This window comes from Dendrobates tinctorius, unplaced genomic scaffold (assembly GCF_039654945.1).
Source record: "Dendrobates tinctorius isolate UK_male_01 unplaced genomic scaffold, ASM3965494v1 ptg000293l, whole genome shotgun sequence".
Lineage (NCBI taxonomy): Eukaryota > Metazoa > Chordata > Amphibia > Anura > Dendrobatidae > Dendrobates > Dendrobates tinctorius.
The window spans coordinates 10599295-10612078 of record NW_027361960.1 but is presented as its reverse complement, the minus strand read 5'-3'; the positions used below and the strand labels follow the sequence as shown (position 1 = coordinate 10612078).

General features: G+C 45.4%; 1 protein-coding gene across 2 annotated transcripts; it reads right to left on the bottom strand.

The window, feature by feature from the left end:
• Positions 1-4569: 4569 nt before the first annotated feature.
• On the bottom strand, positions 4570-11214 carry LOC141072896 (uncharacterized). Of its 2 annotated transcripts, none has more exons than XM_073560119.1 (5): positions 10088-11214; positions 8377-8750; positions 5354-5907; positions 5080-5275; positions 4570-4718 (listed from the first exon to the last, which is right to left on the bottom strand). In XM_073560119.1, the coding sequence occupies exons 1-3, from the start codon at positions 10548-10550 to the stop codon at positions 5878-5880; spliced, it is 867 nt and encodes a 288-aa protein (XP_073416220.1). In that variant the 5' UTR covers positions 10551-11214; the 3' UTR covers positions 4570-4718; positions 5080-5275; positions 5354-5877. The 2 variants fall into 2 exon arrangements, 1 of the variants encoding a protein (XP_073416220.1); XR_012226895.1 differs by lacking the exon at positions 4570-4718 and adding an exon at positions 9814-10009 and having other exon boundaries at positions 4760-5275.
• Between the last annotated feature and the right edge of the window lie 1570 nt (positions 11215-12784).

The following is a 12784-nucleotide window of genomic DNA, read 5'->3' as shown; positions in this document are numbered from 1 at the left end:
TGAGCGAAACGGGTCGAAAAATTTCAAAAGTCGCCGACTTTTGGCAAAGTCGGGTTTCATGAAACGAAACCTGACCCTAGGATGAGGTCGGCCACGAGGTCGGCGACTTACGCGCCAAAGTCGCGTTTCAAAAGTTTGTTTTGCGCTCTTTTTCAGCCAATCAGGATCCACGGACACTGTGGGCAACGTGATGACATAGGCAGGGGTCACCACCATCTTTCAGAAGGACATGCAAGTGATTGGCTTGCTTTGGTTGGCGTCACAGGGGTTATAAAAGGGCGTGCACGCCGACCGCCATCTTACTTCTGCCGATCTTAGCATAGGGAGAGGTTGCTGCTGCTGATTCTGTAGGGATAGCGTTAGGCAGGGAAGAAGAAAAAAAAACTGCTTCTGCTGCTAGCGATTTTGCCTGTACAACACACCAGTCACTGTGTGTGCAGTGCAAGGGGAGGCTATATTGTGGTGGATCAGCGGTGTTGGTTGTTAGGCTGCCTTCTAAGGCTTCCTGACAGCTGCATTGCTGTTTACCCACTGCTCTGCAAACTGCTTTTTTAAAAGCAATCCCAATTTTTTTTTTTGTCCTGCTGAGGTACTGAGCGTGCATTTTTTCACACCATACAGTGGTGTACGCTCCTCACACAGTACCGTGTAACGGCTGTTATCACAGCCACAGTGAAGCTATCTGTGTGTCACTCTATGAGAATAAGTCGAGGACATGTTCCGTTCTTACAGACCTGCACCTACTAGTTTTGTCTAGCTTTCAAACAGTTAAATATATTTGCTGTTTGATCACATTTAAAACTAGCGTGTGTCAGTCCGTATACTTAAAAAACACGGAGCTTGACAATTTTACGTACACCGGACAGCCGTGTACGTGCACGCTCCTCTCAGTACCGTGTAACGGCTGTTATCACAGCCACAGTGAAGCTATCTGTGTGTCACTGTGGAAGGATAAGTGGAGGACTTGTTCCGTTCTTACAGACCTACACTCTAGGGAGATTCCTATTCTGCCCAATTCTACATACACCTTGTAGTTTGTGATACACTAGCCAATTTCTGCCTGTGACATAGCGCTCTGATATTCAGTGGGCCTCACACAATCCAAAAGTGTCCAGTGTCCACTAGTGTGTGCAGAAATTCAAAATCTCCCTTACCCTGTAGTCACTTTTTTCACACCTGTGCCATCGAGCCTGTGACATAGCGCTCTGATATTCAGTGGGCCTCACACAATCCAAAAGTGTCCAGTGTCCACTAGTGTGTGCAGAAATTCAAAATCTCTGTGATCCTGTAGTCACTTTTTTCACACCTGTGCCATCGAGCCTGTGACATAGCGCTCTGATATTCAGTGGGCCTCACACAATCCAAAAGTGTCCAGTGTCCACTAGTGTGTGCAGAAATTCAAAATCTCTGTGATCCTGTAGTCACTTTTTTCACACCTGTGCCATCGAGCCTGTGACATAGCGCTCTGATATTCAGTGGGCCTCACACAATCCAAAAGTGTCCAGTGTCCACTAGTGTGTGCAGAAATTCAAAATCTCTGTGATCCTGTAGTCACTTTTTTCACACCTGTGCCATCGAGCCTGTGACATAGCGCTCTGATATTCAGTGGGCCTCACACAATCCAAAAGTGTCCAGTGTCCACAAGTGTGTGCAGAAATTCAAAATCTCCCTTATCCTGTAGTCACTTTTTTCACACCTGTGCCATCGAGCCTGTGACATAGCGCTCTGATATTCAGTGGGCCTCACACAATCCAAAAGTGTCCAGTGTCCACTAGTGTGCAGAAATTCAAAATCTCTGTGATCCTGTAGTCACTTTTTTCACACCTGTGCCATCGAGCCTGTGACATAGCGCTCTGAAATTCAGTGGGCCTCACACAATCCATAAGTGTCCAGTGTCCACAAGCGTGTACAGAAATTCAAAATCTGTGATCCTGTAGTCACTTTTTTCACACCTGTGCCATCGAGCCTGTGACATAGCGCTGTGATATTCAGTGGGCCTCACACAATCCAAAAGTGTCCAGTGTCCACTAGTGTGTGCAGAAATTCAAAATCTACCTTATCCTGTAGTCACTTTTTTCACACCTGTGCCATCGAGCCTGTGACATAGCGCTCTGATATTCAGTGGGCCTCACACAATCCAAAAGTGTCCAGTGTCCACTAGTGTGCAGAAATTCAAAATCTCTGTGATCCTGTAGTCACTTTTTTCACACCTGTGCCATCGAGCCTGTGACATAGCGCTCTGAAATTCAGTGGGCCTCACACAATCCATAAGTGTCCAGTGTCCACAAGCGTGTACAGAAATTCAAAATCTGTGATCCTGTAGTCACTTTTTTCACACCTGTGCCATCGAGCCTGTGACATAGCGCTGTGATATTCAGTGGGCCTCACACAATCCAAAAGTGTCCAGTGTCCACTAGTGTGTGCAGAAATTCAAAATCTTCCCTGTCCTATAGACACCTTGTACCTTGTTTTACATTACTATATAGTTTGTGGGATTTTGTCTACATTTCTACAAAAAATGAGGAAGGCTGGTGGAAGAGGCCGTGGAATTGGGCGGGGGTTGGCAGCTGGTAATGATGGTGTTGGTGGTGGATCTGATGGTAGTGGCAAGAGCAAAATAGGACCGAATGCAGGAGGTGTTGAGAATGCGTAATTGTCTGGCTCCATAAGGCTTCGAAGGCTTAGTTTTCTAGGAGTTGGCAAACCGCTTTTACAGTCAGAGCATCAGGAAAAAGTTTTGTCTTACATTGCTGACTCAGCCTCCAGCTCTATCGCCTCCTCTTCTGAAGTTGTAAAAAGTAAAAGCACTGAGTCGTCATTGGAGGCTCATGTTCATGAACCACACCTTTCCTTGTGTCCTTCACCCCAACCAAGATTGAAGGATGACGCAGGCCATACTACTGATTACTCCATAGAGCTGTTTTCACATACCATGCCTGGATTATCAAGTGAAATGGTGAATTACCCAGGCCAAGATGAATCTGACATGGAGTGCACTGATGCACAGCCGCTGATAGATGATTCTGCTGGTACATTCACTCAGAGCACTACATTGTCCTCGCAGTGTACAGAGCCAGATTCTGACCCTGATGAGACTCAGGTGCCCCTTCCCGCACACTATACCACCATACACGGTGACACAGAGGAAGGTGCACATGACATTGAAGAGGAGGTGATGGATGACCCAGTTGTTGACCCAGATTGGCATCCATTGGGGGAAGAGGGTGCTGCTTCCAATAGCTCAGATGAGGAGCATCCACAGCAGACATCGACATCGCAACAGCTGTTATCTGGCAGGCCCGGAGCACTCCAAAGACAGGTTCCAAAAATCAAAAGAGTTGCTGGACAGCTTGTCCAGAGGGTCAAAACATCACAGCGTGCTAGGCCGCAAAATGTCTGCCAAAGTAGGAAGAGTGCAGTGTGGCACTTTTTTGAACAAAATCCTCATGATCAGGCCAAGGTTATCTGTAAGAAGTGCGCAAAGACCTTTAGCTGAGGGAAAAATCTGAAAAATTTGAATACCAGTTGCATGCTTAGACATTTAACCACCATGCACTTGCAAGCGTGGACACAATACCAAACCTCAAGTGCCACATGTGCAACTGATCACAAAGAAGGTAGTCAGCAACGCTACATTGTTTCCCCCACTGTAAGCCCACCGGTTAGCACAGCAGCAAATGTTGAGGTGTCGTTGCAAGGCCACAGCAGTCAGGGATTCCCACTGTTATATCAACGAAATACTGAATCTAGACCATCAGAAAGAACACCAACTCCATCACCATCATCAACCCTCTCTCAGTCCGCCCTGTCCACCGCTACCTCCACCATATGCAGCTCTCAAGTCCAGCTCACCCTCCCAGACACTATGAGTAGGTCAAGAAAGTACTCAGTCTCTCATCCGCGTACACTGGGTTTGAACGTCCACATTGCCAAACTAATCTCGTTTGAGATGATGCCCTATCGGTTGGTGGAAAGCGCAGCTTTCCACGAACTCATGGCCTATGCAGTACCACGCTATGACCTACCCAGTCGCCACTTCTTCTCTCGCAAAGCCATCCCAGCCCTCCACCATCATGTAAAAGACCGCATTGTTCATGCACTCAAGCAGTCAGTGAGTGGAAAGGTGCACCTCACAACTGATGCATGGTCCAGTCGGCATGGCCAGGGCCGTTACGTGTCCATCACTGCGCACTGGGTTAATGTGGTGGATGCAGGGTCCACAGGGGACAGCGGTGGTGGGACAGTGCTGCCTAGCCCACGGTATAGGAAACAGTTGGCTGTTGGCGTTCGACCCTCCTCCTCCTCATCCAGAAGCGAAAGCTCGTCCACAGAGCGCAGTCGTACGAGCACTCCATCTGCAGCTGCCACTGTTGCACACGAGGTGTCCCCCTATCGAGCAGCTAGTGGAAAGCGTCAGCAGGCTGTGTTGCAGATGATGTGTTTGGGCGACAATATATAAAGTAGATATGACAGGCTCAAACCCCAACTTAGGTGCTCTGGGAAAAAACAAGACTAAAGTATAGGAGTAACCCCGGCACACTAATAACATGAAAGTAAAGTCTTCTCAACGACAGTCTTTAATTGTTGTGATTTTATTGATTGTGAAAAAAAAAGGGTGGTGTTACAATCCAAAAAAGGGTGGTGTTACAATCCAAAAAAGGGTGGTGTTACAATCCAACGTTTCAGCTCTACATCTCGAGCTTTCATCAGGGATATGACTACAATATATACAATAAAAGAACAAAAACCAATAAATAAACTTTATAAAGTATTATAAAACCAAAAATCTAGTGATAGGTGATACATAAGGTGGGGACAGTGTCAAACATCCTTTGTGAAGGTGTGTATGGATCTATAATGATGTGAGGCCAGTGAGTATGTATTGTGGTGTGATACGGTGAACATGTGAGAGGTTGAACAGAGTGAAGGTGTAAGGAGTTGAAAAGCATGAATGTGTAGGTAGTGTTGAGAAAGGGCATTAGGGGACAGTGAAGTGGAGTGGGAATAAAGGTGAGGTCATCTAAGGAGGCAGTGTGTAAGGGGTGCTCTTGGAAATGTTAAGGCATAAGGTATAAATACCTAGATCCTTGGTTTTGAGGTGTGTGTATAAGTGGTATAGGTTTGCCTTTGTAATCCAGCTGCTGGAACGGTACCTATAGTAACCACTGAGAAAGGGTATAGGTTAAGGAATAGCAAGGTATATAGAAAGAAAAGATATAAAAGAAAGTTTTAGGGGTCACATAACGATGTGTAGGGTCAGCACGTGACTCCCGTCCTAAGGACAAAAAAGCAGGTCAATAAGCTGAGATGGAGAAAGCAAACCCAGTCTATGAAGACTGTAGGGCACCATTACCTTGTGTCCTAAATCTAGTCAGGTGTGGAGGAGGCTGGAAGTGCATGTGGCTTAGTGCAGTGATGTTAAATACTGTCAAGCACTTCCTGATTGGGTGGGGAAGGGGCGGGAATGGGGGGAAGGGCCATCGCCATCTTAGTGAGGTCAAAAATGTCTGAATGAATGTACTGAGCATGTGCAGGGCGGGGATAGAGAATGAGCATGTTTTGACTTGACAGGAAGTGATGGTGGCAGTCACCATCTTGGTGAGGTCAAAAAATGTCAGAATGAATGTACTGAGCATGTGCAAGGCAGGGATAGAGAATGAACATGTTTTGACTTGACAGGAAGTGATGTTGGCAGTCGCCATCTTGGTGAGGTCAAAAATGTCAGAATGAATGTACTGAGCAGGTGCGAGCCATCCAGGAAGTGAAGTAAAAAAGGGAGGGTTGTGAGGAAATGTCACATGCATACAGGCGGCCATTTTAACGGTGGGACTGTGCGGAATTCATGCACGGTGATAATTTCAGTGCTGGTTGTGCCTATCAGGTTTCAGAGAAACTTCCTTTTCCTGCCTAAAAACAAAGAAAGGTAATTAGAGCAAGGTTTACATACAAAGAGTAAAATGGCGTTCATATTAACACACTTATGTCAGAAATATCTCCTATAAACCAAAAAACGTTGTGTAGGAAAAGAACTTATTTGGTAGTGATTTTAAACTCCTGATGAAAAACAAAACTAATTCACTATGAAGTGGAATTTAGAAGGGATTAATAATACATTTCAGATTCTCTATTGAGACCGTGTGGATGGAGGGTATTTAGGTGATATATCCAATACGCTTCACGCTCTTTGAGCGTTTGGATTCTATTACCCCCTCGTCTGGGTACAGGGATTTGTTCGATAACCTGAAATTTCAGTTGGCTTACAGAGTGTCTATTTTCCACAAAATGGGCAGGAATTGGTAAAAGTGTGTTCTCACACCGGATGGTTGATTTATGTTTGGAAATGCGGTCTTTCACATGCTGGGTGGTTTCCCCAACGTATCCTAGGCCGCATGGGCATTTGATTAAATAGACGACAAAATTTGAGTTGCAGGTAAAATAGCCATTGATCTTGTACCGTTTGCCGGACCTCGGATGGGTGAATGAATCGCCTTTACTAACATTCGTGCATTGTGCGCAACCCAAACAAGGGAAGGTTCCGTTGCGCACCGTGCTAAATGTCTTCTGCCTGAATGTCTTGAAGTGGGAGCCCACGTCGGCTCTAACCAAAGTGTTTTTTAGGTTCTGAGCCCGCTTATGGCAGATGAGGAGGATTTTGGAAATTTTCAATCCCCGGGTAAGCCTTTTCTAGTAGGGGCCAGTGTTCAAGGACTGCTTTTTTGATCAGAGGAGAGAACGGGTGATAGGTGTTGATGAACTTAACCCTATTCTCTACATCACAGTCACATTGGGTAATTCTGGTTTGTTGTTCAGCGTTAATTTTGGGGTATCCTCTTGTTTGAAACTTTTCAGTCATCTCGTCATGTCTCATTTGCCTGATATCTGGTGTTGAGACTATGCGGTCAATTCTGTCATGTTGGGATTTAGGTAGAGCTATCTTCACGTGTCTTGGGTGACAACTGGACCAGTGTAGTAGACTATTACGGTCTGTAGGTTTGACGTAAAGGTCACTTGTAAGGGTGCCAGAGTCAGTTTTAGAGATCATGGTGTCAAGGAAACTGACAGACTGTGTGTTGGAATGTGAGGTAAAGGTTAGGTTCGGTATACTCTGGTTGAGGTCATGTACAAAATCTGTGAGGCTATTGGTGTCACCTGTCCACACACAAAAGATGTCGCCTATGTATCTGAGCCAGGTAAGAGCATGTTTTCTATATAGATGATGTGTGTAGACAAAGTCAGCCTCAAATTTACACATGAAGATGTTAGCGTACGGGGGTGCTACATTCGCCCCCATCGCGGTACCCCGTGCCTGAAGGTAGAATTGGTCCTCAAAGAGGAAATAGTTGTTGTTGAGGACCAATTTGAGTGTATCGGTACAGAACAATTTCTGGGGTTCGCTAAGAGAGGATTGTAAATCTAGGAACCATCTGACAGCCTCGATGCCAAGATCGTGATCTATACTAGTATATAGGCTGTTGACATCTAGGCTGGCTAATAAACAAAAGGAAGGAATGTCATGGAGGGTTCTAACATGGTTCAGAAAATCACAGGTGTCTTTAAGATAAGATGGAATTTTTGGTACTAGTGGAGTGAGGATCTTTTCCAAGGTTATTGACAGGGGTGAGAGGATAGAGTCGGTAGATGCCACTATGGGTCTACCGGGGGGCTTTTCCAAATTTTTATGTATTTTGGGGAGTATATAAATGACTGGAGTTATGGGACTTTGTTTGTGCAAATACTCTGCCAGTTTAGAATCAATTGTACCCAAATTTAAGTGGAAGTTGATCAAATTGTCTATCTTTCTCTCTATGGAGTAGATAGGATTCGTGGGGATGGGTCCTGTCGTGACGTCAGAGAGTTGTCTCTGGATTTCAGACAGATAGTATTTCTTATCCAGTACTACAATGGAGCCACCTTTATCAGCAGGCTTTATGACAATGTCCTTGTTGTGTTTAAGACTTTTCAGTGCTAATGATTCTTCTCTATTAAGGTTATGCTTAAGGTGGTATTTACCATGTTTGATTTCATCTATATACTTATCCACAGAAGCATTAACAAGTGAAATATACGTCTCAACAGGATGATAGAGGCGAGGTGGTTGAAACGTGCTCGGGATCTTGAGTCCGAGATCTTTGAGAATAAACGTCTCTTGGGTGCTGGTTCCCGAGGAGAAAGGTACCTGGTTGGTGTTTATGTCTCCGCCATCTTTGTCAAAATGTACCTTAAGTCTCAAAGAGCGGTAAAAACGATTTAACTCTTGGTGTACGAGGAACGGATCAAAGGAGGGAGTGGGACAGAATGAGAGGCCCCTCTGGAGAACTCGGATCTCGGCAGGTGAGAGACAATAGGTAGAGATGTTGAAGACAAGATTGTTCTAACCTGAGATCGAGTATTGGGACGTGTATCCCTCTGGGGGTCCTCGTCTGTTTTTTCTTCTTCCTCCTCGTCTGAAACTGTGTTTGGAGGTGCCGGGGGTTTCTTGCGCGGGTCGAAAAAAGACTTGGGCGGTTTCCCACCGCGTCCTCCTCTGCCGCCTCGTCCAACTTGACCACCATCCGAACCTGAAGAACCTGATGAGCCATATCGGTTTCTGTAGGGGGGACCATCTGGAAGTGTGGTATACCGCCATCTATAGACCTGGTTTTTGAGATAGTCGTCCTGGTCTCTCAGAAACTTGTTCTTTTTTCGTGTTTTCAGTTCATTGGTGTAGTCTTGTAGAGTTTTGTTGGCTCTTGCCTTAAGGCTAGCGAGATCTGTTGGAGAAAGGGTGTTAGTCAACTGATTTTCGATAGCAGCAACCTGATCTTTCACCATCTGTATATTCTCCTGGAGAAATTTGATGGTCAACACCATTAAATCTATAGAGCACTTATTTAGAATATTTTCAAAAAGTTGACAATATTCCTCATTGTCACTGAAGAGGGTTGGTCGTAACGAGACCCTGAGTCCCCTCGGAATCCGCTGTGCCTTCGTGTATTGAGCTAAAGTATATGCATGCAATTCAAAAGATGAAAGTTTCTTCAATTCCTTTTCATAATCCCTCGATTTCACCTCACAGGTAGGGATATTCAGGAAATTGTCAGTTTCTCTGACCGTAGAAAGAATACTAGATCTTTCTTCTTCGTTGAAGGAGAAGACACCGAAGGAGGCCATGAAAAATTGAGAAAATATGGTTTAGAGGGGGAGACAACTGTCTAAAATAGATCAAATATAAAGTAGATATGACAGGCTCAAACCCCAACTTAGGTGCTCTGGGAAAAAACAAGACTAAAGTATAGGAGTAACCCCGGCACACTAATAACATGAAAGTAAAGTCTTCTCAACGACAGTCTTTAATTGTTGTGATTTTATTGATTGTGAAAAAAAAAAAAAAGGGTGGTGTTACAATCCAAAAAAGGGTGGTGTTACAATCCAACGTTTCAGCTCTACATCTCGAGCTTTCATCAGGGATATGACTACAATATATACAATAAAAGAACAAAAATCAATAAATAAACTTTATAAAGTATTATAAAACCAAAAATCTAGTGATAGGTGATACATAAGGTGGGGACAGTGTCAAACATCCTTTGTGAAGGTGTGTATGGATCTATAATGATGTGAGGCCAGTGAGTATGTATTGTGGTGTGATACGGTGAACATGTGAGAGGTTGAACAGAGTGAAGGTGTAAGGAGTTGAAAAGCATGAATGTGTAGGTAGTGTTGAGAAAGGGCATTAGGGGACAGTGAAGTGGAGTGGGAATAAAGGTGAGGTCATCTAAGGAGGCAGTGTGTAAGGGGTGCTCTTGGAAATGTTAAGGCATAAGGTATAAATACCTAGATCCTTGGTTTTGAGGTGTGTGTATAAGTGGTATAGGTTTGCCTTTGTAATCCAGCTGCTGGAACGGTACCTATAGTAACCACTGAGAAAGGGTATAGGTTAAGGAATAGCAAGGTATATAGAAAGAAAAGATATAAAAGAAAGTTTTAGGGGTCACATAACGATGTGTAGGGTCAGCACGTGACTCCCGTCCTAAGGACAAAAAAGCAGGTCAATAAGCTGAGATGGAGAAAGCAAACCCAGTCTATGAAGACTGTAGGGCACCATTACCTTGTGTCCTAAATCTAGTCAGGTGTGGAGGAGGCTGGAAGTGCATGTGGCTTAGTGCAGTGATGTTAAATACTGTCAAGCACTTCCTGATTGGGTGGGGAAGGGGCGGGAATGGGGGGAAGGGCCATCGCCATCTTAGTGAGGTCAAAAATGTCTGAATGAATGTACTGAGCATGTGCAGGGCGGGGATAGAGAATGAGCATGTTTTGACTTGACAGGAAGTGATGGTGGCAGTCACCATCTTGGTGAGGTCAAAAAATGTCAGAATGAATGTACTGAGCATGTGCAAGGCAGGGATAGAGAATGAACATGTTTTGACTTGACAGGAAGTGATGTTGGCAGTCGCCATCTTGGTGAGGTCAAAAATGTCAGAATGAATGTACTGAGCAGGTGCGAGCCATCCAGGAAGTGAAGTAAAAAAGGGAGGGTTGTGAGGAAATGTCACATGCATACAGGCGGCCATTTTAACGGTGGGACTGTGCGGAATTCATGCACGGTGATAATTTCAGTGCTGGTTGTGCCTATCAGGTTTCAGAGAAACTTCCTTTTCCTGCCTAAAAACAAAGAAAGGTAATTAGAGCAAGGTTTACATACAAAGAGTAAAATGGCGTTCATATTAACACACTTATGTCAGAAATATCTCCTATAAACCAAAAAACGTTGTGTAGGAAAAGAACTTATTTGGTAGTGATTTTAAACTCCTGATGAAAAACAAAACTAATTCACTATGAAGTGGAATTTAGAAGGGATTAATAATACATTTCAGATTCTCTATTGAGACCGTGTGGATGGAGGGTATTTAGGTGATATATCCAATACGCTTCACGCTCTTTGAGCGTTTGGATTCTATTACCCCCTCGTCTGGGTACAGGGATTTGTTCGATAACCTGAAATTTCAGTTGGCTTACAGAGTGTCTATTTTCCACAAAATGGGCAGGAATTGGTAAAAGTGTGTTCTCACACCGGATGGTTGATTTATGTTTGGAAATGCGGTCTTTCACATGCTGGGTGGTTTCCCCAACGTATCCTAGGCCGCATGGGCATTTGATTAAATAGACGACAAAATTTGAGTTGCAGGTAAAATAGCCATTGATCTTGTACCGTTTGCCGGACCTCGGATGGGTGAATGAATCGCCCTTTACTAACATTCGTGCATTGTGCGCAACCCAAACATGGGAAGGTTCCGTTGCGCACCGTGCTAAATGTCTTCTGCCTGAATGTCTTGAAGTTTGGGCGACAGACACACCGCCGAGGTGCTGGCCGAGTACTTGAAGCGACAAACTGAGTCATGGCTGGGCAGTGTACATCTTGAGGCAGGCAAGGTAGTTAGTGATAACGGCCGTAATTTTGTGGCAGCCATAGCCCTTTCAAAACTCAGCCACATACCTTGCTTGGCTCACACCTTGAACCTGGTGGTGCAGTGCTTCCTCAAAAATTATCCGGAGTTAACAGCCCTGCTCCAGAAGATGCGAAGACTGTGCGCGCACATCCGCCGGTCGCCTGTACACTCCGTTCGTATGCAGAAGCTGCAGCAATTGCTCCACCTTCCCAACCACCGCCTCATTATCGACATTGCAACAAGGTGGAACTCCACCCTGCACATGGTGGAGCGGCTGTGCGAGCAGAGGCAGGCCATAATGCATTTGTGGGAGGATACACGGCCAGGCACTTTGAGAGCAGACATGGAGTTGACAGGTGTGCAGTGGTCGAAGCTGAAAGACCTCTGTAAAGTCCTTCAGTGTTTTGAGGAATGCACACGGCTGGTAAGCGCAGACGACGCCATCCTAAGCATGAGCATCCCACTTATGCGTCTGCTCATGCAAACTTTGACGAACCTTAAGGAGCAAGGCGTCTGCAGCCAATGTTGATGAGGAGGAAGAGATGGAGGGAATCCTTGATGACATTCAGTCATTGTCTGCTCAGGGACCTCTCCTGGACGAGGTGGAGGAAGAAGAGGAGGAGGAGGATGATGATGGGGATGATTACTTAGGGGAGGAGGATGCATCTCGTGGGGCAAGTGAAAATGTTGGCGTGGCAAGGTCTGGTACAGGGTTTGTGCGTGACTGGAGGGATGTGGATTTGCCAGAAAGTGCTCCTCCAACCAGCACTCGCAGTGCATCATTGACACCGGGAACATTGGCCCACATGTCAGATTATGCCTTGCAGATCCTAAAAAGGGACCCCCGCATTGCCAAAATGATGAACGATGACGACTACTGGTTGGCCAGCATCCTGGATCCACGCTATAAAGGCAAATTACAAAACATCATGCCACAGGAGAACCTTGACCTAATATTGGCTAATAAACAAGCAACTCTGGTAAATCGGTTGCTTGAGGCATTCCCAGCACACAGCAGCGGTGATGGTTCTCACACGAGCCATACGGGCCGGGGGCAGCTTGGCAGAGGTGTTCATGGTGCACACAGCAGAAGTGGCGTTGGAGACAGGGGTTTCATGACAATGTTGTGGACTGATTTTTCAAGTACCGCTCACACAACTGGTAATACTGCATCGATGGAAAGTGACAGGAGACAAGCAGTTGTCAACTATGGTTACAAACTACTTTTCCTCCCATATCGATGTTCTCCCACACAGGTCATTCCCCTTTGACTATTGGGCCGCTAAACTGGACACCTGGCCTGAATTGGCACAATATGCCTTACAGGAGCTCGCTTGCCCAGCTGCAAGTGTGCTATC

Coding starts and splice junctions, on each gene's coding strand:
- LOC141072896 (XM_073560119.1), bottom strand. CDS start 10,550: ATGGCCGCCTGTATGCATGTGACATTTCCTCACAACCCTCCCTTTTTT. Junction 8,751..10,087: donor GACTAGATTTAGGACACAAG/GTAATGGTGCCC, acceptor TTTCTCCAACAG/ATCTCGCTAGCCTTAAGGCA. Junction 5,908..8,376: donor GTCCCAATACTCGATCTCAG/GTTAGAACAATC, acceptor CTTTGTTTTTAG/GCAGGAAAAGGAAGTTTCTC.